Genomic DNA, 26,977 nt, shown 5'->3' with positions numbered 1-26,977 from the left:
TAAAACCTAACCTCTATGTTTTTAAGCGTTTTTAAAAACACATCTCTTTAGACAGGCCTATTGTCTCATTTTACTAATCAATCTCATCCCTGTTTGCTCTTTTTATACGTGCCTCAGAATCTGGTCGCTCCATTCATCTGTCTCCACATCCTCCATGCGCCTAGTAGCACTTGGTAACGGTACCAAGACAGATACTGTCTTGTGACTGAATCACGCAGCTTATTTATTATAATGATGGCCAGGCCATACAGGACAAGCAGTTTTTACCTATTGTGCTTCCCTTATTTCCTTACAGATTGTAAGCCTGCAAGCAGGGCCATCACTCCTAATGTAACTGTTGTTATGTATGTGTTACTTTGTATTGTCTTTATTATTTGAACATGTCCTCAATTAATTGTAAAATGCTGCAAAATATGTTGGTGCTATATAAATAAAATTATTTATTATTATTACTTAACAAAGAAAGCCCGTTCCCATTTCATGCTGTTCGCAATGGCACCACATGGAAGAGGAATGTCACAAGACCTGAGAAAGCTGAGGACTACAAGAAGATCAGCAAAAGTGATACACAAATGTAGCAGAGATGGAATGGCAATCATCTCACAGAGATGTCCAGGTTGACCACCTTTGATGAGAAGAGTTGAAAAAAAATCAACATGCAGGTTCACTACAGTTAGAAAACCAAATCAGGGTGAGTGTTTCCAGTGACATAATATGATGTACCCTGCTGAGGAATGGCATGCATGGGTACCGTCCATGAAGGAAGACTCTCTTAAAGCGCATGCACAAAAAAAGCCCACAATTTGCCAGAATCCATGATTAAAAAATAGGACTCTGAAATGAAAGGTCAAGAAAAATGTTTTCGGAACTGCTGCCTTCAAAACCGTATACCATTGCGATGGTTAGGAGGACAAGAAAAAATGCATGCTGCCTACAGTGAAACAGGGTGGTGGCAGTGCCCTTAAGTGGGTGCTGCATGAACGGCTGGTGTCGGGGAGCTACATGTCATTAATGGTATTATGGATTCACAAATGTACTGCTCTATATGGAAAGAGAACATGCAGCAATTCCTCCGTGTCTTAGGTATGCACTTTTCCAACAACACAATGATCAAAAACACACATCTGCTGCATTTCTGAAGAGACACGTTGTCATCACTCTCCATCCAGCATCCAGGCTCTAAAAGAGCTCGTTCTTGAAGAATAGAAAAAGATAAATGTTACAATCTGTCGCCAACTTGTTCCTTCCAAACCTAGAAGACTTGGTGCTGTCATTAAAAATCATGAAGGTCATACACAATATTAGATGTTGTAGTTGTTGAAATGGGGGTGTACTCATTTTTGTATCAAGTGATTTGAGTAAAACTAAAGAATTTGTAATGAAAGTTATATTATTATTAACCTTACTTTCAAGTTATGGGTAAAAATAAAATGTTCTATGAAAGTCAGTCTTGTCAAAAATTTTTGAAACAGTTTTTGTGTTCAGTGAGATATTGATTAAAGTCTTACTTTTCAAAAGGGGTGTACTCATTTACGCTGAGCATTACTGTATGTAGTGATTTTATCTGGATGCCTTTGTGCTATATTGAAAGAGTTTCATAACTTGAGTTGCAAAAAAAAAAATCCATGCAGAGAATTTTCCCAGGATAATAACATAATTATGTTTCATAAGATCTTTATTCGTATGAGCGTCATTTTGTAGAGTAGATCAGTGGTCTTCTCATCCCCCCAACTTCCATCCTATAAACCTCACATAAGCTAAACTTATACTGAAACATTTTGTAAGGTGTCTACGTATGAGCAGCAGCATTACAATATATGGATATCGTAACGCTTCATTATTTGCTGTTTTTCTTTGTTGACCTTTTTCTATTAAGCAAAAGTTCCAAGGTTCCTCTTGCATAATAAGGTGAACAAACATCTTATGTTTGGTAATTGCCTGGAGCAGTTTGGTTCCTGAAGTGATGCGCACATGGAAGTGGGTGTTATGTCTTCAGATAGGACTATAAAAGAAGACTACGCTGCACGGTTGGTTTAGAGGTGATCCCTACCTGTCGCAATGTGGGCGAAACGACTACTCCTGAGCATCTCCCTCCTGGGTCTCATCGGTGGAGCCACGTTTCAACTGTAAGTTTTTGGCTGACATTCATTTACTCTGCTACGAAGGCCAAGCGCACAAAGCACCGTTGTACTTAGCCAATGGTGTACATCGGGAAAACCTCTGGGCATATATATTAATACTGCCAAGTGTAGACATTCACCAGAAAGACGCCAACAGTGTGTTCTTTTTGGCTTTGTTTGGCAGGTAAATATCTGTATATGTTAATTTAAGGGGATCTTCCACCCTGGCACTTAAAATTGGTTATACTTTTCAAATGTGTACACCTTGTGCCATCATTTTGCCTCCTAGCTGCCTATTCTGCTCAGATTAGTTCCCTGTTCCTCCTACTTCCATAGTGTCCACCACAGTGGCATTTGGAGTGCCATGGTCAGCCTAAACCACCCCACCTCTACCTTTCCTATTTGACAGCACTGGAAAGCCAAGGAAGGTGTGGTTTAGACTTACCACTGGACTCCCATGAAACAGGAACATGTACAGATACAGTACCACAGTGTCCCTCCACAATGCCAGTCACAGTGCCCCCTCACATGTACAGATACAGTACTACAGTGTCCCACCACAATGCCAGTCAATGCAAGTCAGTATCACACCATGGTGCCAAATTGTGCCCCACACCAATGCCAGACAGCGCCACACAGCAATGTCACACAATGCTACACTACAATGCCAGTCAATTCTCCAATGTATTTCCAGATGGCGCCTCATGGCATCGCCAAATATTGCCCCACTATGATGCCAGCCATGGCACCCAAAAGCAAGAAAGTGATCCACTACACTGCCAAATAGTGCCCATCACAATATTAGCTCGTGCCTCACTACAATGCCAGTCAGTACCCTACCACAATGCCAGTCAGTGCCCCAGTACAATGCCAGTCAATGCCCTACCACAATGCCAGTCAGAGTCCCACTTCAATGCCAGTCAGTACCCTACCACAATGCCAGTCATTACTCTACCACAACAATTGTCAGTGCCCTACCACCATGCCAGTCAATGCCCTACCACAATGCCAGTCAGAGCCCCACTACAATGCCAGTCAGTACCCTACCACAGTGCCAGTCAGTGCCCCACTACAATGCCAGTCAATGCCCTACCACAATGCCAGTCATTACTCTACCACAACAATAGTCAGTGCCCCACTACAATGCCAGTCAGTGCCCTACTACATTGCCAGTCAATGCCCTACCACAATGCCAGTCAATGCCGTACCACAATGCCAGTCAGAGCCCCACTACAATGCCAGTCACTGCCCTACCACATTGCCAGTCAGTGTCCTACCACAATGCCAGTCAATGCCCTATCACAATGCCAGTCACAGCCCCACTACAATGCCAGTCAGTGCCCTACCACAATGCCAGTCAGTGACCCTCTACAATGCTAGTCATTACACTACCACAATGCCAGTCATTACTCTACCACAACGATAGTCAGTGCCCCACTACAATGTCAGTCAGTGCCCTACCACAGTGCCAGTCAGTGCCCCACTACAATGCCAGTCAGTGCCCCATTACAATGCCAGTCAGTGCCCTGCTATAATGACAGTCAGTGTCCCACTCCAATGCCAGTCAGTGCCCCACTCCAATGCCAATCAGTGTCCCTCACCAATGCCAATCAGTGTCCCGCTACAATGCCAGTCAGGGTCCCACTCCAATGCCAGTCAGTGTCCCACTCCAATGCCAATCAGTGTCCCTCACCAATGCCAATCAGTGTCCCGCTACAATGCCAGTCAGGGTCCCACTCCAATGCCAGTCAGTGTCCCACTCCAATGCCAATCAGTGTCCCTCACCAATGCCAATCAGTGTCCCGCTACAATGCCAGTCAGGGTCCCACTCCAATGCCAGTCAGTGTCCCACTCCAATGCCAATCAGTGTCCCTCACCAATGCCAATCAGTGTCCTGCTACAATGCCAGTCAATGCCCCACTTCAATGCCAGTCAGTGTCCCACTCCAATGCCAGATAGCTCTCAATGACAATGTCAGAAAATACTTCACCCCAATGATAGTCGATGCCCCAATGTAATTCCAGAATGTTTCTCACAGCAATTAGAGTCATAGTTTCCCATCATATTGCTGAATTAGGAGCCCTCACATGGCACTAACACAGAACCACAGTGCCCCAAATTAATCCCAGATAGCGCCTCATAACAATGTTGGACAATTCTACACTACAATGCTATTCTCCTATTTAATCTAGATAGTGCCCCATGGCATTGCCAAATATTGCCCTACTATGATGCTGTAAGGAGGTGCCGGGGACCCTGATGTGCCCCTTCTCTCCTGAATACCGAGCACATGTATCACGAGTGGCTTCCTAATGTTTTATTAATATAATCTGCGGTTTTCCAATGTTCTTGTATTGTGTAACGTGCTATACTATAATGTGATGCTTACTACTGTAAGATAAAATGTATTCTTTAACTCAGGGGCAGAATGGGGTATTAAGGGTTAAACAGATGGGAGGCATTAGAGGGGGATGGCACAAAGTCCCAGGGATATAGGGAGAGGATTTCCAGCCTTTAGAAGAAAGCCCGGGCAGGCTTGCAGTGTTACTGGGCAGTGACCTTTGTTGCTCTGTCACCATTATTAGTTTTTCCAGTGAAACATGGTCCCAAATTTAGACATATCTTAAGGGGTATTCTCAAACTTGCCAAGTTTCCACTATCCCCGAGGATAGCGGACAACCTCCCTATTGCTGGGTGACTGACTGCTGAGAGTCCCACTGATACGGGCACTTCATTCTTAATGGCATCACTGGAGATGGTCTTTAGCATTCCCATAAGAAATAATGGAGAGTCAGTTCTCATGACTGACCACAGCTTCATTCACATAGGGCTCCCCAGAGCCCTTGTCATTGGGATCAATGGGGTCCCAGCAGATGGACCCCCCCCTCAGTCTTGAAGTCATCCCCTATCCAATGGATACGCTACAGATTCCAAACTTGAGAATATCCCTATGATGGCAATACAAGGTTAATAATTTAATATCTACATTGGGTCTGACGCAGTTGGAGCTCAGGTCTAAGAAATGATGGTATATAAAGTAATATTGGTGGAAGTTTGGCCTATGGGACCTTTACTGATACGAGTGAACCCAATGGAAAATCCAACAGCATAGACCAAAGCTACAAAAATCTCGGAAGTTTTAGATGTAGGTTCCTGGTATTTGGAATAAATTCTTTGTTTTGGTTCTTCGAGGTGTTAGTTGGGGTCCCTATCCACCCCTTTCCAATGCCAACTTATGACTAATATCTAAGGCACCTCAGAAGGTATATCTAAAATATAAGAAAGTTGCACATAACCTATAAGTGATATCATAATATTACCAGCTACTTTTCATATCAATATGGTTTTCTTAAAGATTCCAGCAATTTGCCCCTTCTATAACACCTATAACGGTATAGCCACTGTGCCGACATGAGCATGAATGTAGTTCACCCTTACTTTTTTTCCTGTCTTTTTATCGGAGCTGGTCATGTTGTAATGACAGCAGGTTTTAGATCAGTGTATTCCATGATTGTTGTCATTACTCAAAAAAGACCTTCCACTTGCCATAAATATATATATATCCAATGTAAATGCTGCTGTTTTCCTGAATCCAGGGTTGTTTTTCCTTTGTTCCTGTGACTCTCCATTCCTGAGATATGGCCCCCTTTATAAATCTAGTCTTGATAGCCAAGAGGGCACGGTTCTCTACTTTGTGGGCATCCACTTTAGCACTTTAGGGGACGGAGGGACACAGGAATGAAAACTAAACAACGTCAGATTAAAAACAGCAATATTTGCGAGTGTACGGGAAAAAAAAATTCAGGTGCACTAGAAAATATATAAAATTGTTATCAATATTAGAAAAATGGGAAAACCTCAAACTTACCATAGCTCTCATTTATTTGTATTTTAAAGTATAAAAAAATTAAAATTAAAAATGAAATTATGTATAATAAAAAATGTTAATTTTTCACTGGCTTTACTGGCCCAAGCCACAAAATGTCATCAACTTACACTGGTTACTTGAAGCTTCTTAGCGCATAACTGCAAACATGTTCATTGGTAAAATAGGAATGATTAATTCCCTCCTTAGAAAAATACCAAACTATCCAGAAGTGCCCACTGGGTTCCATAAACCTCACCTTTATTGTACAGGGCTATGCCTGAATTTGCCAGGGCTGTATATGAAAATTAAGAAGAGTCCTTAAACATTCTGGACTGTGGAACATTATGAAAGCCTCATTGGAAAATTTGAAATAAGACCTCCAAATATTTTATGTCATAGACAGTTTTGGCCTCCCCTGGTGGCACTGGAGGCCTCTGGGTTAGTATGTTAGGTGTGACCTTCAATGTCACACACCTTGTTTACTGCCTAACCCAACAAAATATGAAAAATATGTAAAACCCAAAAACTGAGCTGGACTACAAGCTGGTATAGATACAAAGGGTAAGAACACGTTCAGACTGTGGCCTTTCATAGACAAAGTCCAAGAAAAATACAAAAATCTTGTATTTTGCACAAACAAGTGGCGTGGCCGCCCTTTCTGAGCTAAGTATTTCACCCGTGTAGCTTCCCATGGATGGGTGTCTCAGTCGGACCTCTGTCCTGCTCTGCCCTTATTCACATTGACATCGTTTGACACATGGCATAATACTAGAGACAGGTTAGGACTATCCCAATGGGGTACCTTGTTGCGGTGGGATGGCTTTTATCCTTTTTTTATTGAACTAGTATTAACTAAGTACCCCATGCCATTTCCATGTACTATTAACCATCAAAATGAAGTTCAACTATATTAAACTATGGCACTTCCCATCAACACTAAATACTACTCCTTACTCTTGGTAAAAATCTCATATATTAATCATAGTAAAAAATACATCCTACCTAAGATAAATTCATATGGATAGATAACCCGATAAGGACTGAGAAAATCCAATATCCCAAGTTATAAATTATGCAGCAGATAATCAAATAGCTGAAAGATTATATAACGATTCACCTTGTGTGAAGCTGTGTGCACCGTCATGGGACCCCGACGTGCGTTTCACCGCTCGGCTTCTTTTTTACTATGATTAATATATGAGATTTTTGGATTACCTTATAAATAACCCTCATGATGTTATCTGTCCTTATATACTTACCATAGATTTGATTTGATCATTGCTATATTCATTAATAGAGGTATTTGATTCCCCTATTTATATGATGGTACATAATTAAATATACTCACCTTAGGTTTGAATTATTTATTGATTTATTTCCTTTTATTTATAGTCAAAATATTTTTATAAATTAATCTCTGAATATTTATTACACTGCACTTTATTACAGAGATTTGGTATTTATGTATTGACTATTATATTGGGAATATATCTATTCCTATAGGGGGATATTGCTGTGATTGCTTGCCGATCCTGGTTTGAGGTGCTCTGCTTTTTTAATATGATATTGGTTGTTTTTTATTGTATAATTAAATAAAATGTATTATTTTATGGATCTCTTCATACTGTATGTTCTTCCTTTACCATGAGTAAGGAGTAATATTCCACGTACTATTGCAGCTTACTGACTTTCTTACTGTAGGGTATATGCTCAGTGACCATGACAAATGTTATATTCTCTAACTACAGTGTCCCCAAAAAAGAGACCAGAATCAATTACGCCATGATCGTCTCAGCCATGCAGAAGAGTGAAAAGACAGGACAAGTCTGCATCTTCATTGACAGCGAAGAGAGTGTTCAGCTGAATGTTACACTTGAACACCAAGACTCCAGAATTTCTATATTCAACCAGTTGGTCAATTCTAAGTTTTTCGAATGTGGATTGTTTCCAGTAAGTGATAATATATCAATGGGTCATCAAATAAAATATTATTCATGAGTTTGTAGAATGAATAGAAAATGGACATAAAAATAAAATCCTAACTTGGTAAATTAGGTTTATGATGTTTATGTAGAAGTCGCACCACTGTGTTTGTCATGTAGCTTTAGAATGTTCAATGTGCAGTTGGGTGTAGAGTACATTTCCCAATGGTCTCTCAAGGATGTTTTCGGTCTCATGCACTAAGTGCCGGATCACCAGGGACTTTATGATGAACCATTAGATGGTACACTCCAAGAACACAAAAAGACTTAAGGATTTATTGCCATTTTTTTAGATGAGTAAAAATTCTTGGAAAAACAAGAATCTTTGTAATTTAAATATTGATTAAATTTAGCCTCATTCTCCATTTATTTTTACTTTTAGATTTTTTTTTTTTAAATGCTCATTGTGCTTTTTAGAAAGGTGACTGAACATGCAAAGTGCTTACAAGCTCTTTCTTATTGAGTTTGTAAGCACGGCACTTAAGGTTGATGGCGTGTGCAGTTAACTCCTGATAGCGTCAGACTTAGACCAACTGAACTCCTCCAATGCTACAGAGGCAAATCTGCCTCATACTGCAGCACTGGAGGGCAGACACTTCAGGCCAGTGCTGTCATAATGCTGATGGCCTGACCTGTCAATCACACAAGATCACCCTACCTCTTAAAGCAACCAGGAAGTTGTATGACTAAGGAAAAAGATGAAACATACATAAATGGTTAACTCTTACACTGCCTAAGTCTACCAGAAACCTATCTATTAATGTCTACGTTTTCCTGCTCTATTAAAGACTTAGCCATTGACCCCTAAAACCACCCTGGATTTTAAGTGATATTTTATTTATTTATTTATTTTTTATTATTTTTAATTTTAATTTAATTTAATTTTAATTTTATTTTAACTAAAGACATAGAGATGAAGCTATGGCCACTTCAGAGTTGAATTTTACATTGATAAAAAGCAAATAAAAACAATTTGACTTCTATTTTGTCTACTCAGGTCCCCTTAGTGGACTCCGCACAATTGGCTTATGTCGCCTTTTCAGCTGTTGGAGCAACAGTTGATAAAAGGGTACGCAAAGGTGTTGTAATTGAAGCTATGAGAGGAGGTTGCTTTGCCCAACTGGAAAAAACTTTGTATGCACAAGGAGAAATAGGTGAGTGAAATGACCCCTTGTCTTCAAAGCCTAGCTTCAGACTCCTAAAGTTAATTTTTGATTCATTAATATCTCATGATCTTCAGCATACTTGCTGGGTGCTTCTTTCTAAAGCTGGCCATACACTTTAGATGGTTGTTAGATCGCTGCCAGTCAAAAGATCGCTTGGTCTACTGCTATCTCAGACGACTCTCCCGAATACAGGAGAGCTCATTTGGCCAAACACTACTGTGTTCTCTATGAGAAAGTTGCTGGCTGACACATCTGCGGTTTATCTCATGGAGAACGTTGTGGTCAACAGACTGCAATCGAATATGCCTGATAGTCAATTTTCCCAACTATCAGACGGCCGGCACTTCCATACACATTAGATCGTCAGCCGAACCTGTCGATATTGCCTGGTTTGACCGACATAAGTCTAATGTGTATGGCCAGCTCAAATTACTTTTTTCTAAGAGTCATAGTAAATCACAGAGAAACAAAAAGTTAAATATTGGAAAATAATTACATTTCTATGACCATGTTCCAACTTCAATGAGGTGGTACAATGAGCATGAAGAAGTATTCTGACCAAAAATGATACCATATGCTGCTACGTCTAGAGATAAGGAACCTTAGTGACAATTGAGTGGCTCCAACGTCACCTCCGAATGGGGTTGTCTTTTGTTGGACTATCCTTTTGTCTTCGTATCTGATCTTTGACCTTTTAAAGTAATTTCCAAGGTCGTCTCCTCCTGGACTGTCTTTGGGTCAGGGCCTGAGCCCATTGGAAGATCTTCTGCTACTCTAATTGGCCATATACCTAATGTTTTTTTTCTATGTTTTTTTTTCGTTTCCAGTTCGATGCAGAGTGTTTTGCCTAGATTTTGACCTGAAACCCACTAAGCAAAAGGTAAGTGTAATTGTAGTTATTCTTTTTGCTATTTGCTCCTGTTTTCCTACACCAAAATCATACTGGACAGTAGGACAATTTGCAAATGTTAATCTAAAAAGTTGCAGAATTACATTTATACATACATATTTCTCCTTCAATAACTTTTGCCTCTTTGTTCATGGTGCATTAAGTAATTTAATATAAAAGAAATTTGTAGGGTTTTTTGTGAAAAGCTTTGGTCCGCTTTGCTACTGGTCTTTTCAGGTTTAATAAACTGTGGGTAAATTGGGGGATACACATGGAACCCTATGTAATTCTTAACATTTGTATTAAATTTGTCGATAACCAATAAGTTTTTTTTATTTTTCTTTCCCATTTTGCAGTTTACCCGAGTCTTCTTGGTGGTAAGAAATCAATGACCTTCCTGTCCTTGTTTAGTGTTATTATATTTCTGTGCTCATACAATTACCTATGACATAGTCCAAAACCCAATGTCAGATTCAGAACATGTGCACATCTATATATACAGTAGTTTATATCTTTATTATGAAGTTATTTCATTCTTGCCTACTTTCATTCGAGCCTTTTGGCGTGTCAGAAGCGCCATCAAAAATTTACTCCCATAATCACAGTCCTTTTCAAGGCTACATCAATTTCATACCTCCTTTACTACCCCTCAAAGCCTCTTCGATGACTCTTCCACAGAGGACAACTTTCAGAAGTCCTGCCCCCAAAAAAGTTTTGGGGAAATATAGCAACTCTAAACAAAAACGTACTGTAACTTGAAGTTCTTTGGCCCCAGTGCAAAATCTTTAACAGGACCCAAAAGTACCATGTGCCCTCTATAATTCGCGTACATTAATGTTTTGGTCTTTGGGCACCAGGGTTCGGGAGTGACTTCTATTTCGGCACCCCCTATAGTTACTACTCGGCAATATTCTTATCAATAGACTTTAGATTGAAATTATTGACTCCAAAAATTTTTACTAATAAATAAATAAGTAGTTTTTAGGGGCGACCTTTACGGCTGCTTAGTGCGTCACATCTGACGCCAACTGAAGGTTATGAGTCAAAGCACAGATGACTAAAAATATCTGATAAATATGCCCTGTCATCTGCACCTGGGGGGTCCACTCTTGGTTCACTGCGGTAGAGGAAGATGGGTCCAATGGTGGTGGCAGGAGGCTGAGGATGAAGGTAGTGGCTTCCATGCTCCACTGTCGGGATGCCAAGCAAATCTCAACATTTACATTGTAGGGCTCCAAAACTGAAGACCGGGTCAACTGCTGTCACTACTGTTCTATACCTTGTGTGCCATACTTTATCAGTGCATGTGTTTTACAGCGAAAAATAACATAGATACACATACAGGGACTGAAAAAAAGTGGGGTAAAAAATTAACCAATAGTAAAAAAAATAAAGTAAAAAAAAAAGTTTATCCCCAGTTTTCCCACCTCTGGGACTCCCAGAGATCAGTTGTAATCTGTGGAGCAAGTTAGCAGTAGATATTCTGCAGTGCCCCCAGAGGAAAAATAAGGTATTACATTACATTAAAATTGATGAGTCATCCATGTAATTCATACACACACCTGGACCTCCAGATCACTGAGCTCAGTATGTTCTCACTTTAACCTAAATCTTTTCTAGGAGCAAAATGGAGCACGAGTTGCACAAATATTGGATCCATCCTCAGATCATGATGTGACATCAGTGGAATTTCCTCTGAATGAGGATGCTGGTACTGGATCGTACCATTTGATATTTGAAAGGGAATCTGGTGAATCTGTATACAGTTATTTTACAGTGGAAAGATACCGTATGTATTCATTGTCTTCAATACCTAGTTTGAATATGGATTAGTTTACCACTTCTCGACTTTGCCAATTTCTCCTATATCTCAGAGGTGTAGTTTTATCTCTCTTACTCCTCTTTATTTCATATTTTTTCTAGTCAAAGATAAATTTGCTATGGTTGACATCTTCATTTTACTTTTGGATTAATTGCATCTAAAGGTCTCACACACATTGTTAGCCATTCTGTATTCTTTAAGGTTGGTGTTGAGCACACCAGTCTTAATGAAGGGCACGCTGTAGTACGATGCACCAAATTAATTAAGAGGTGCTCGCTATCTGATGAATTTCCTGGTACAAAGAAAAAAGGTGGCACTCACCAATCTTCAAAATCCAAACTTTGTTTCATGATGATTAAAACATCTTCGCCAGAAGAACGGGGGAAAGGAGTGTGTAGGTGACTATGGCCGTTTCGCCCTGTTGCGCTTCTACGGGTCAACCAAATTAATTTGGTGCATCATGTTAGTGACTTGCACCTCTGTGTATCAGGCTGGAAGTGCTATGCCAGTCAAAAAATGCTTTTTTGCTGAACATGATGGCCGATCTAACCACACCTCATCCCAACTTGCCTTGGCTCCTCCCCAGCTCTGCCCATTTTGGCTGAGCTGCTTCAAATTGGCATGAAAAGGGCAAAAGTAAAAAAAAAAAAAAAAATTGTGTGTGTTGTGCAAACATTTTGCAACTTTTCAAAGCATTTTACGACAAATACACTTTGAAAACCCTTTGATGATTTGCTATATGTGTGTGGCACCGTATAGCGCCTCTGTGATGGTGAAAATTCTCCACTAAATGCAATACTTTTGCAATTGCGTACTCAGTGGGGTGCTCATGTGGCAACATTAAAGGGGTTTTCCCATGAATAAAAGTTCATTTTAATCAATAGATCTTGGAATAATAATAATTTCCACAATTGGACGTGTTTATATAAAATGTTCTTACGCTGAGATAATCTTATAAATGTGCCACTGCTGTGTACTGTGTAATGGCCGTGTCTGACCGTACACGGACATGGTCTGATCATACCACAGCGCCTGGGCTGGGGGGGGGGAGAAAAAAGTGTACAGACAGGACAGCAGAGATCACAAATGATTCTTTATTTGAAGTAAAACATTGTTTTAAAAAAAGAGAGTTAAATGTTTTATCTCACGAAAATAACCAGCTGTGGACTTATAGGTCAGACAATGCTCCACCAATAGGTGGCAGGAGTGTGCCAGTGATCGCCATGCTGGAGGTGAACTAGCTTGCCTGCCCATTTTCCCAATACCTGGCCTCTAAGTCACAAGCTGGCGGTCACCACAAGGAGAAACAGTATCCACTAAACTTCTATATTGTCGCAAAGGATTACTGGGACCGGGAGCGTGGAGAGAGGCGGAAAGGCTGCGCGGGACGTCGGAAGGTGAGAATAACAATTTTTTTTTTTTTATTATTATTTTTTACATTCTATCTTTTACTATTGAGGCCGCATAGGCGGCCTCAATAGTAAAAGTTGGTCACACTCGTCAAACACTATGTTTGACAAGTGTGACCAACCTGTCAATCAGTTCTCCAAGCGATGCTCCAGATCTCTTGGAAAACGCTAGCAATTCTGCAAGCTAATTACGCTTGCAAAATGATAGTTTTTCCGCGGGAAAATCGCGGGAATTTAAAATGCGATTTTCCCGCGGAATGGAATTCGGGAATTCTCACGGTAATTTCCGCGAGAGTTCCGTTACATGTGAACCCAGCCTAAGCCCATAGCAGTTTATGTCTATCCTACAACATGGGTCAGGAGACCTAAGTGGGCGGATAACTATGATTTTAGAACTGCCACATTTTCCACATGTGGTCATTGTCTGTCTGTTGTAGCTCGTACTCACTTGCGAGAGAGTCGCACGATTCTCCTGCAAGTCTCTTGCATGAAAACCTGGCACTGCCACCGGCACTGGGACCGGAGCGTGCGGCTGCATAGAAACACATGTAGCCGCACGCTCCGGTCCGAGTGCTAGTGGCAGTGCCAGGTTTTCATGCGTGAGACTCGCACGAGAATCACGTGCGTCTCTCACAAGTGAGTACGAGCCCTTACTCTGAGCCTCCAATATTGAGTTTCCACTATATTATCTCATTCATGCTATTCATTATATTACAGAATTGCCAAGATTTAGAACCACAATCGCTTGTCCAAATCAAATTTCGGTTCTGGAGAAATCAGCACCAATTGAAGTATCTGCTGCGTATGTACCATCATTTATGAAATACACATGTACAATGATTATTGGAGTTAAGTGTTGGCTTTAATCCTGAATTACCCTAGTAGATGTAGACCTGCCTATAATATGGACTCTACTGGCCACTATTCCGGGTCCCTTTAATTAGCTTTCCATTATTGAAAAGGGATTAGTAAAGATGAACTGAAAATTTTTGTCAACATTGGATTTCAGCCTCCATTATCTTTTACTGCAAGCCAAAAAGTTGACTCTCTAGTCGGAAGATCGGCCATCGATGAATTGGCTTTTTACCCTCTTGCCAGTCTCTGATGGTCAAAATGAAAAAATAACTACACAATTACATTTTTAACTTTAAAAACACAACACGGTCGTTTCTTATCTCATCTTTTTTTAACTCCTACAGGTACGTATATGGTAAGCCATTACTTGGCAGCGTCATTGGAAAGTGCTGCAGGAATGTAGGATACACTTATGGTAGAGCGAAAAATTGTATGAGGGGCTTGAAAGACATTTGCGTGGACTTCACTGGAGAGGTAAATTTGTTCATCCAAATAATAAAATCAACCTTTTTTTCTATATTACTTTCAAAACTTAGTGTTACCTGCTACGATCTTGTATGCTGGGACATGTACTGGAACAGAAGACCCTCCAAGAACCGTCATAGGTTGACTTGCTACCGTTCTCCATTATAGAGGCATTCTCCCCTAACAATATACTTTTAGGAAAAAAAAAACATCCAAGAAATTGCCAAAATGGAACATAAGACAAAATAGTAGGAATCTTAAGATGATTGATGGGTGCTGAAAAGAAATAAAACACAATCAAAACCTAAGACCGCTAAACTTCAAAGCTTCAAATTTTTGGTTCAAGAGCCAGAATTTTATTGATGAACTATTGCACTCCACCGGTTGAACCAATGAGAATGTGGGGTTAGAAGTTCAGCTCTTTTATACATGGATCATTTGGGCAGGAGACAGAGTGTTTAGCATTTTTCGAGTATCAGAGACTGACATGACTTCCTAGAACCGGAGGGCTCGGTAACACTGGTAGACCGCAACAGTATGTGAGAGTTTTGGTTCTTTATTGTCACAATTTGAAACCTGCACAAAGTTCCAGAGCATAGCCAACGTTATCTAAAAGTGTCAAATACTTAAATCATAACCTCGTTTGTATTGCTTTGCAGTTGGACTCAGGAGGTTACATTAAATCTCTAGACCTGGACATCTTTATATTGCAGTTTTCAGAATACGACAGTAGCATCCATTGTGAAGTTACTGTAAAAGAAGACGGGACAGGTAATAAATGATGAGTGATTCCTGTTTAATTAGAATTTGCCGGCTTCGCCAAACTTTCCAAAGAAAATCAGCTCTAAGTGAGTTGTTTCAGGGTGAATCAAAATTTCTCACCCAATTGCATTGAAAAAATGTGTGCAACGCTCTGAGGTCTGCTAGGACTGTATCAAACCCCTTTCAAACTAAAACGGCCTTACTAATGTCAAATACCCTTACAATATATTCTTATGGGTATATAGATGGTAACCAGTAACACAGTGTTTCTCTTAACTCTTTCCCTATTAACTATATCTGTGTTATTCTCTTATCCTCACACACTAATCTTCTTCACTGCTGTGCTCTCACACACTATCTGTACTGTTACTTCGGTATTTTATGGCTTTCTCACCCTATCTTTATGGCTAAGCTGTGAGTTGAGACATTCTCTCACTATCCAGATTCACCACTAATTAGCAACTGCATTCCCTGTCTTGGCTTTTATACAGGCTCTGATGGTCCCTCCTGATTGTCTGTGTTATACCATGTTTTCTCCAAAAATGGACACCCATATTTGTCTGCTAGATCTATCGACATAAGACTATTAAACCCAAGGACACACTGGCTTGCCATTGGCATCTTTGATTTCCTTCTGAATGGACCAATGACGGATGTGATGACTCCCAATATATCTAGATTGACCCTTATTACTTATTATGGGCTCAATCTGATTTCCATATGGGTCATAGTGTTTTTGCCGGCTACTTCTGCCATATAAAAACCCGAACCCAATGATACGACACCCAGCAGAAGTTTGACCCAAGCCTAAGGCAACTTTGTTTTTCGTTTTTTATTCCCACCAATTACTCTCGAATAACTTTGATCAATCCGTGTCATAAAAAAACATTGAATAGGAAACTACACATTTGTAATCCAATTATTTCTATTTACTATATATCATCAGGACTACAAAAATTGATGACACCCCAAATGATCAGCTCACTGCCGAGTAAACTGAGCACAGCTCCACAGACTTGCCCCTGGTATTGCAGCTACTACAACTCAATCCTATCCAAATGAACGGGCTGCAGTAGCAATAGCAAGAGGACAGAGTCACGCCTGGTGAACAAAGAGTGAGGCGTTGCCTGTAGGGGACCGTTGCAGCCCATTTAGTAATTTATCTGTGGAAATTGAATCCTTATCAATCTGTTGATGGCCTAATCCTAGGAAAAGGTCACCAATACTATAGTAAACCCTTTAAAGGATTATTCAGGAAAAAAGTTATCCTCTATCCATAGGGTAGAAGAATAGTTTTGCCAGCTTCTGGGATTCCAAGATTGGGTCTCTGGAGGTCGGAGAATGTGCTTTGCCGTCCCGTTTTGAATGGAGCGGAAGCCGAGCATGCATACCTCCGCCCCTCAAAAATGATGCTGCAGAGCTACTTACTCGGGACCATCCGGAACCTCAGCAACCAGATCATTTTTCTCTATGCTTTTGATAGAGAAGAACGTGTATCTTTGTGAATAACTAGTGATGGGCGAACGTGCTTGAGTATCGTCTTATCTTAGCATGCTCGGGTGTCATCCGAGTATCTCGGGCATATTCGTATATTATGTTCTAGTCCCCGCGGTTGCATGATTTGATGTTGTTAGACAGCCTGAACACATATGAGGATTCACTAACTAACAGGCAATACCTGCATGTGTTCACGCTATCTAACAGCCGCAAATCATGCAGCTGCGGGGAGGAGAACATAATATGCAAGCACGACCAAGATACTTGGATATTACACGAGCATGCTCGAATAAGACCAAGCAAGTTCACTCATCACTAGGAATACCCCTTTATGAAAATGAATCGAACGTGATGGGCGAATGTGCTCGCATAACGTCTTTTCCGACCATGCTTGGGTGTTATCTGAGGATTTTGCGTGTGCTCGTATATTATGTTCCAGTCCCCGCGGCTGCATGATTTGCAGTTGTTAGACAGCCTGAACACATGTGAGGATTTCCTAACAAACAGGCAATCTCGAGATGTGTTCACGCTGTCTAACAGTCGCAAATCATGCAGCCGCGGGGACTAGAACATAATATACGAGCACACCAAAGATACTCGGATAACACTAGGGCATGCTCGAAAAAAGACAGAGCATGTTCGCTCATCGCTAGGAATAACCCTTTATGAAAATGAATCGAAATGAATATCTCAAGTTGTAAAAGCTGCAAAATAATGTCTTTATTCATTTTACAGATGTCCTAGATACCCAATCCTGTTATATTTCCATCACCAACCGGCCGGTGAATCTGCAGTTGGATTATTTCTATTATAACCAATATTACAAGCCTGGTCTAGATTATCTATTTGCTGTGAGTATAAATATTCTTATGGTGGTCCATGTCCAATTAACAGTATTTTGCTCTTACTACTTTACCCTATTTTGAATGCATTTCTCCCCTCACTTTGGTCTCATTTTTATAGGCCACGTTAATAGACGAAAAAGGCAATCCAATGCCCCAGGAGAATATTACCATAGAGGTCGATGATCAAGTCGTACAGAATGTATTAACAGATGCCCAAGGAAGGGTAGAATGTGCGATCAATACGACACTGTACTTTAAGCCAAACATCACCATCCGCGTATGTATATGTATTATATAGTTACATACATTGAAAAAAGACCAAGGTCCATCAAGACCTTGATATTCAAAATATCAGTCAGTTTTATGTGGGGGTTGTTTTGGATTTGGTAAATAATTGTCTATCTGGGCAAAAAAAAATAAATGGCTTTGGTAAAGGGAAATAGTCAGAACAAAATCTTTTGCAGCACTTTTCCTCTAATTTGGTCTCAACAATTGACCATTAATGAGATCAAATTGGAAAAAAAATTGCTGCAAGACATTTACCAAACCATTGGAATATTAGAAAGATGGCAAATGCCTCATTTTACATCCTTGTGGGAAATTTGGAGCTGAGGAAATGGCTGCTGGTCTAACACCCAATGTACAAATGAGTGAAAATGCAAAAGATGATCACTGAAATTTTAAAAGGAGAGTTAAAACTGTTAAAACGAATCTGTCACCAGGCATTTGCTGTGTAATCTCAGAGCACCATGATGTAGGGACAAAGATCCCAATTCCAGGGATGTGTCACTTACTCAGCAGCTTGCTCTTGTTTCAACATAATTAGTGTTTTAAGATTGTCATGGCAGGACTAGGTGTCTCGTGCCAGGTAGTCCAGCTAATCTGTGTAACCACACCCCTACCCCTTATTGACTGACAATGTAGCAGTGCTATAAATGCTGAGCTGTGTATAACTCCACCCACAACCTTGATAGGCAGCTTTTTGCATAGAAATCTGCCAATTAGGGTTGAGGGTGGAGTCATACACAGCTCAGCATTTAAAACACTGCCACATTTACAATAGAGAAAACAGGGATTCTACAGTCATATGTAAAAGTTTGGGCACCCCTATTAATGTTAACCTTTTTTCTTTATAACAATTTTGGTTTTTGCAACAGGTATTTCAGTTTCATATATCTAATAACTGATGGACTCAGTTATATTTCTGGATTCAAATGAGGTTTATTGTACTAACAGAAAATGTGCAATCTGCATTTAAACAAAATTTGACCGGTGCAAAAGTATGGGCACCCTTATCGTTTTCTTGATTTGAACACTCCTAACTACTTTTTACTGACTTCCTGAAGCACTAAATTGGTTTTGTAACCTCATTGAGCTTTGAACTTCATAGCCAGGTGTATCAAATCATGAGAAAAGGTATTTAAAGTGGCCACTTGCAAGTAGTTCTCCTATTTGATTCTCCGATGAAGAGTGGCATCATGGGCTCCTCAAAACAACTCTCAAATGATCTGAAAACAAAGATTATTCAACATAGCTTTTCAGGGGAAGGATACAAAAAGTTGCCTCAGAGATTTAACCTGTCAGTTTCCACTGTGAGGAACATAGTAAGGAAATGGAAGAACACAGGTACAGTTCTTGTTAAGCCCAGAAGTGGCAGGCCAAGAAAAATATCAGAAAGGCAGAGAAGAAGAATGGTGAGAACAGTCAAGGACAATCCACAGACCACCTCCAAAGACCTGCAGCATCATCTTGCTGCAGATGGTGTCACTGTGCATCGGTCAACAATACAGCGCACTTTACACAAGGAGAAGCTGTATGGGAGAGTGATGCGAAAGAAGCCGTTTCTGCAAGCACGCCACAAACAGAGTCGCCTGAGGTATGAAAAAGCACATTGGGACAAGCCAGTTACATTTTGGAAGAAGGTCCTGTGGACTGATGAAACAAAGATTGAGTTATTTGGTCATACAAAAAGGCGTTATGCATGCGCTGTATTGTTGACCGATGCACAGTGACACCATCTGCAGCAAGATGATGCTGCAGGTCTTTGGAGGTGGTCTGTGTCAACTCATTTGAGAGTTGTTTTGAGGAGCCCATGATGCCACTCTTCATAGGAGAATCAAATAGGAGAACTACTTGCAAGTGGCCACTTTAAATACCTTTTCTCATGATTTGATACACCTGGCTATGAAGTTCAAAGCTCAATGAGGTTACAAAACCAATTTAGTGCTTCAGGAAGTCAGTAAAAAGTAGTTAGGAGTGTTCAAATCAAGAAAACGATAAGGGTGCCCATACTTTTGCACCGGTCAAATTTTGTTTAAATGCAGATTGCACATTTTCTGTTAGTACAATAAACCTCATTTGAATCCAGAAATATAACTGAGTCCATCAGTTATTAGATATATAAAACTGAAATAGCTGTTGCAAAAACTAAAATTGTTATAAAGAAAAAAGGTTAACATTAACCCCTTCGCACCTGAGCCTGTTTTTGCCTTCGTGGCCAATTTTTTCAATTCTGACCAGTGTCACTTTATGAGGTCATAACTCTAGAACGCTTCAACGGATCCTACTGATTCTGACATTGTTTTCTGATGACATATTGTACTTCATGATGGTGGTAAAAAATTTTAGATATGATCTGCACTTATTTGTTAAAAAAAATCAAAATTTGGCAAAAATTTAGAATATTTTGCAATTTTCAAACTTTTAATTTTTATGCCCTTAAATCAGAGAGTGATATCGCACAAAATAGTTAATAAATAACATTTCCCACATGTCTACTTTACATCTGCACAATTTTGGAAACATAATTTTTTTTTTTTAGGAAGTTATAAGGGTTAAAAGTTGACCAGCGATTTCTCATTTTTACAACAAAATTTGCAACACCATTTTTTTTAGGGACCACCTCACATTTGAAGTGAGTTTGGGGGGTCAATATGACAGAAAATACCCAAAATTGACACCATTCTAAAAACTGCACCTCTCAATGTACTCAAAACCACATTCAAGAAGTTTATTAACCCTTCAGGTGCTTCACATGAATGAATGGAATATGGAAGGAAAAAATAAACATTTAACTTTTTTTCACAAACATTTTACTTCAAAACCATTTTTTTTATTTTCACAAGTGTAAAAAGAGAAAATGAACCTCTAAATTTTTTGTGCAATGTCTCCCGAATACGCCAATACCCCGTATGTGGGGCTAAACCACTGTTTGAGCACACGGCAGAGCTCAGAACTGAAGGAGTGCCGTTTGACTTTTTCAATGCAGAATTGGCTGGAATTGAGATCGGATGCCATGTCGCATTTGGAGAGCCCCTGATGTACCTAAACAGTGGAAACCCCACACAAGTGACCCCATTTTGGAAATTAGACCCCTCCAGGGAATTATCTAGATGTGTGGTGAGCACTTTGAACCCCCAAGTGTTTCACTAAAGTTTATAATGTAGAGCCGTGAAAATAAAAAAAAATCATTTTTTTTCCACAAAAATGATCTTTTAGCCCCCAATTTTTATTTTCACAAGGGTAACAGGAGAAATTGGACCCTAAGAGTTGTTGTCCAATTTGTCCTGAGTATGCTGGTATGCCATATGTTGGAGAAAACTACTGTTTGGGCACACGGTGGGGCTAGGAAGGGAAGTAGTGACGTTCTGAAATGCAGACTTTGATGGAATGGTCTGCGGCTGTCATATCGCGTTTGCAGAGCCCCTGATGTACCTAAACAGTGGCAACCCCCCACAAGTGACCCCATTTTGGAAACTAGACCCCCCAAGGAACTTATATAGATGTGTGGTGAGCACTTTGAACCCCCAAGTGTTTCAGTAAAGTTTATAATGTAGAGGCGTGAAAATAAAAAAATCATTTTTTTTCCACAAAAATGAACTTTTAGCCCCCAATTTTTATTTTCACAAGGGTAACAGGAGAAATTGGACCCTAAGAGTTGTTGTCCAATTTGTCCTGAGTACGCTGGTATGCCATATGTTGGAGAAAACTACTGTTTGGGCACACGGTGGGGCTCGGAAGGGAAGTAGTGACGTTCTGAAATGCAGACTTTGATGGAATGGTCTGTGGGTGTCATGTCGCGTTTGCAAAGCCCCTGATGTACCTAAACAGTGGAAACCCCACACAAGTGACCCCATTTTGGAAACTAGACCCCCCAAGGAACTTATCTAGATGTGTGGTGAGCACTTTGAACCCCCAAGTGTTTCACTAAAGTTTATAATGTAGAGGCGTGAAAATAAAAAAATCATTTTTTTTTCCACAAAAATGATCTTTTAGCCCCCAATTTTTATTTTCACAAGGGTAACAGGAGAAATTGGACCCTAAGAGTTGTTGTCCAATTTGTCCTGAGTACGCTGGTATGCCATATGTTGGAGAAAACTACTGTTTGGGCACACGGTGGGGCTCGGAAGGGAAGTAGTGACGTTCTGAAATGCAGACTTTGATGGAATGGTCTGTGGGTGTCATGTCGCGTTTGCAGAGCCCCTGATGTACCTAAACAGTGGAAGCCCCCCACAAGTGACCCCATTTTGGAAACTAGACCCCCCAAGGAACTTATCTAGATGTGTGGTGAGCACTTTGAACCCCCAAGTGTTTCACTAAAGTTTATAATGTAGAGGCGTGAAAATAAAAAAATCATTTTTTTTCCACAAAAATGATCTTTTAGCCCCCAATTTTTATTTTCACAAGGGTAACAGGAGAAATTGGACCCTAAGAGTTGTTGTCCAATTTGTCCTGAGTCCTGAGTACGCTGGTACCCCATATGTGGGAGAAAACTACTGTTTGGGCACACGGTGGGGCTCGGAAGGGAAGTAGTGACGTTCTGAAATGCAGACTTTGATGGAATGGTCTGCGGGCGTCATATTGCATTTACAGAGCCCCTGATGTACCTAAACAGTGGAAACCCCCAATTCTAATTCCAACCCTAACCCCAACACACCCCTAACCCTAATCTCAGCCCTAACCATAACCCTAACCACAAACCTAACACCAACACACCCATAACCTTAATCCCAGCCCTAGCCCTAGCCCTAACCCTAGCCCAGCCCTAGCCCTAGCCCTAGCCCTAACCCTAGCCCAGCCCTAGCCCTAGCCCTAGCCCTAACCCTAACCCTAACCCTAGTCCTAGCCCTAACCCTAGCCCTAGCCCTAGCCCTAACCCTAACCCTAACCCTAGCCCTAGCCCTAACCCTAGCCCTAGCCCTAGCCCTAACCCTAAAGGCCCCATCTCACTAAGCAATCTCGGTAGCGAGATCGCTGCTGTGTCACAACTTTTGTGACGTAACAGCGATCTCACCAGCGAGATCGCTATGTGTGACAGCGATCAGCGAGCGGCCCCCCTGCCGGTATCACTGATCGCTGGAAGAAATCTCTGGACATTTCTTTGGTCGCTGGTCTCCCGCTGGCCAGCACGCATCGCTGCGTGTGACAGGCGGGAGACCAGCGATCAGGTGTAAAAAATAATAAAAAAAATAAAAAATATAGTTATTCTCACCTTCCGATGTCCCGTTCAGCCATCCTGCCTCTCTCCACGCTCCGGTCCCAGTGACCCTTGCACGAATGACCGCGAGACTTTGTTATCCCGCGAGACTGTGACATCTCGCGGTCATTCGTGCAAAGGATCACTGGGACCGGAGCGTGGAGAGAGGCAGGATGGCTGAACGGGACGTCGGAAGGTGAGAATAACTATATTTTTTATTTTGATTCTATTTTTTACAGGGATGGCCAGCGATGCCGGGCGCTCGGCATCGCTGTGCTGATCGCTGGTGAAGCTGTCTGTGTGACAGCTCACCAGCGATCACATAGCGACTTACTAGCGATCCTGACACCTTGATATCGGTGTCGGGATCGCTGGTAAGTCGCTTAGTGTGACGGGGCCTTAACCCTAGCCCTAGCCCCTGCATTTTTTTTTTTTTACTTTTTTTTTTTTATTTTTGTCACAAGATCGCTGCACTGCGATCTGACTCATAGTAACGCCACTTCACCTCTGATCATCTGTCAGTGTGAGATCAGAGGAGAAGCAGCGTTACTATGTGACAAGATCGCTGCCTGGCACATAATAACGCCACTTCTCCTCTGATCTCACAATGACAGATGATCAGAGGTGAAGCAGCGTTACTGTGTGACAAGATCGCTGCCTGGCACAGCTGTGCCAGGCAGCGATCTAGTCACACAATAACGCTGCTTCACCTCTGATCAGCTGTCAGTGAGATCAGAGGGAGAAGCCGCGTTACAATGAGGGAGATCGCCGGGAAACAAGCAGCTTTCCCAGCGATCGCTCCCATTGGCTGCTGTGACGCTGACGTCATCGGGACCTGAACCAATCAGGTCTCGATGACGTTGGGGGTCCCAGCATGCATTGCGCACCGGGATCCCCGCGTTGGAAGGTATGTGGGGGTCCCGGGGGGCACAAAACCGCCGACAGTAGATAAACGTTGGCGCTGCACAAAGCCCAGCAAGCACCAACGTTTATCTACTGTGGGCGGTCGTGAAGAGGTTAATAGGGGTGCCCAAACTTTTACATATGACTGTATCAAAACTTTACCAAGCCTCCCAGTAAGTGATACATCACTGCATGGGCAGACACACCGCATGTGCCGCCGGTGTGGCTGCACCGGGGCCCAGAAGATCTGGCCTGTTCATCCAGCCCCGAGGCTCCGGGGGGCCCTGGCCAGATTACTCTCATGTGCGGCGGGCAGGGAGAGATCCCTGCAGCTCCGCTGCCTACAAGAGAAAATAGCAGTGGAGCGGAGCTGCAGTGATCTGTCCTGCTTCCTGCCCGTGCTTCCTGTCTCTCACAGCAGTCAGTCGCGGCTGGATGATGTCATCATTCAGTGCGCAGCTGACAGCTGTGCATAGAGAGGAAGCTGCCAGGGAAAGTGACACTGCGGGAGAGCGTGCAGAGAGGTGAGAGGTGCTGTGCGTGTGTAGGAGAAGGGAATGATAGAGGTGATTGCGGAGAAGGCAATGATGAGGGTGGTGGGGGACAAAGCAATGATGCAGGTGGTGGAAAGAACAATGATGAGGTGGTAAAAAGGGCAATAATGGGGATGGTGGGGAGGAGAAAAATGATGGAGGTGGTGGAATGGACAATGATGGGTGTTGTGGGGAAAAGGCAATGATGGTGGTAGTGGAAAGGACAATGATCGTGGAAAGGGAAATGATGGGGGTGATAGGGGAGGAGAAAATGATGGAAGTGGTGGAAAGGGCAATGATGTGGGTGCGGGAGGGGACAATAATGGGATGCAGGGGGAGTACAATGAGGGATGTGGGGGATTGGGAAGGGAGGAAGGGGGATTTGTAATGGATTTAGGAACAGAGGGAGGTGAAGGAAGACTTTATTATCGCTTATTATTTTTAAAGTGCACCTGTCAACTGTTTTGGCTGCTAGAAGATGCTGCCACTGCCTTTCGGGGCTTATCTACAGCATTCTTATCGTACTTATCTGCCCTGTTGAGGGCAGAGCAAAGTACTGCCGTGCACAGGTGCTGGGTCTCTCTGACCTATCACGGCGCCTGCGCACTGCAGTACTTTGCTCTGCCCTCAACATGTCTGATAAGTACGCCTGCGCAGGAACGCGATGCTGGGGAGCCATGAAGCAAGCAGGAGGGCGGCATCGCAAGAAGATGAGAGGTGCCGGACACAGACCTGCGACACCTATTGGACTGGACTGCCCCTCATGTGAGTATAATAAAACTTATTTTTCTTATCTTTCAGGTTGGATCGGGTGCTAATCTACAGCATTATAGAATGCTGTAGATAAGCCCTGAAAGGCGGTAGCCACATTTTATAGCCACCAAAACATGTGACATGTTCCCTTTAATACAGTCCCTTAGTATATAGTGTACTCACTTATTATACATAGCACAGCCCCTTAGTATATAGTGTACTCACTTATTATGTACAGCATAGTCCTTTAGTATATAGTGTACTCACTTATTATGTATAGCGCCATCCCTCAGTATATAGTGTAGTCACTTTTTATGTATAGCACAGTCCCTTAGTATATAGTGTACTCACTTATTATGTATAACACCATCCTTAGTTTCATAGTTTCCTCTTTTATTATGTATAACACCGTCCCTTATTACGTACCATCCTCTCTAATTATATATGGTGCCGTCCCTTATTATATAACTTCCTCTGCTGTTATGTACAGTGCTATCTCTTACATAGTGTATTCTTGTTATTTTGCTATTCACAGCAGATATAAAATGACTGTTAATGGAGGAGCTAGTGGTCAGACTACTAGTCCATTATCTCCTTCATTAGAAAAGAAGCTTTCCCATTCTCCATCAGCCATCATTGCATTTTATATCTAACAAGAGAGGACGGTATGTAATAAAAAACAGGGCTCTATATAATCCAATATGTAAGGGACGGTGCTGTACATAGCAAGAGAGGGTACTATATAAGGGATGGCCATATACATAATAAAGGAGACTATGTAATATATATACATGTATGTGTGTGTGGCTATATATATAATAGCTATAGCTTTGTTGCCATGAAAGGAGGGGGGCCCAGACACATTTCTTGCACAGGGCCCCAAGCTGTTAGTGTCCGCCCCTGCATCACTGTAATCAGGCTCTCTGCCTCTGCATCATGAGGCTCTCAAATCCCAAAGCTGAGAGATTCCCTTTAATTCAAGCCAAAAATGTTAAAAAAAATATCATTAATGATTTTCTTACCTTGATCTTTCCTGTGATCTAATTTTGCTTCATACTTCAACTAAAAGTGTGACAACTCTAGGTAAGGCAACTGACTGCAGCAGGAGCCTCTCCCCAATACTTGGTGTACAGGAGGAGAACATTAGATATAATAGTTTCTCTTTATATACGTTCCATCTCTTGAGCACAGGCCGCAGGAGGAGCTCTCAGTTTCTTAGAGGTGAAGAAGAACACCAGTATCTGCCTTTTTATCTAAGCTCAGTTTGACATTGATAAGTAGGAACACCAGTAGCTGCCCTTTTACCTAAGATCCACCACTGCTCGGTTTGCTATAGATGAGCAGAAACAGCAGTAGCTGCCCTTGTTTCTAAGTACCATTCCTTTCATAATAAGAATCAGGAAAGTTTTCTGTGTGTCCTCAAAAGGATTTCTCCCCCCCAAAAAAAATAAGGAACCATAAAAATGCCCTATAATGGCTATGCAAATTGCCTCTTCAGAAAGAAAGAGGACTTTTACTCTACAGCGCCACCTATTGGTAGTAGCGATCCTACAAGTCACAATCAACCCTTTAACGAGTCTTGTAATATGACTTAGGATAAAAGCCAAATCAGAATCTCAATTTGCAGACACG

General features: G+C 41.5%; 1 protein-coding gene across 1 annotated transcript in view; it reads left to right on the top strand.

The window, feature by feature from the left end:
* Positions 1 to 1,992: 1,992 nt before the first annotated feature.
* Positions 1,993 to 26,977, top strand: part of LOC141056193 (ovostatin-like) — a 78,327-nt gene continuing 53,342 nt past the window's right edge. The window contains exons 1-11 of the mRNA XM_073552899.1: positions 1,993 to 2,126; positions 7,737 to 7,938; positions 8,968 to 9,124; positions 9,964 to 10,016; positions 10,382 to 10,402; positions 11,646 to 11,814; positions 13,974 to 14,058; positions 14,456 to 14,585; positions 15,236 to 15,347; positions 17,571 to 17,686; positions 17,799 to 17,957. Of these exons, the coding sequence (XP_073409000.1) occupies positions 2,059 to 2,126; positions 7,737 to 7,938; positions 8,968 to 9,124; positions 9,964 to 10,016; positions 10,382 to 10,402; positions 11,646 to 11,814; positions 13,974 to 14,058; positions 14,456 to 14,585; positions 15,236 to 15,347; positions 17,571 to 17,686; positions 17,799 to 17,957 (1,272 nt within the window). The 5' untranslated portion in view covers positions 1,993 to 2,058. The remainder of the gene's footprint in view (positions 2,127 to 7,736; positions 7,939 to 8,967; positions 9,125 to 9,963; positions 10,017 to 10,381; positions 10,403 to 11,645; positions 11,815 to 13,973; positions 14,059 to 14,455; positions 14,586 to 15,235; positions 15,348 to 17,570; positions 17,687 to 17,798; positions 17,958 to 26,977) is intronic.

This window comes from Dendrobates tinctorius, unplaced genomic scaffold (assembly GCF_039654945.1).
Source record: "Dendrobates tinctorius isolate UK_male_01 unplaced genomic scaffold, ASM3965494v1 ptg000196l, whole genome shotgun sequence".
In the NCBI taxonomy this organism is placed as follows: Eukaryota; Metazoa; Chordata; class Amphibia; order Anura; family Dendrobatidae; genus Dendrobates; species Dendrobates tinctorius.
Note: the sequence above shows the minus strand (reverse complement) of the source record. Positions and strands in the feature narration are given on the sequence as shown.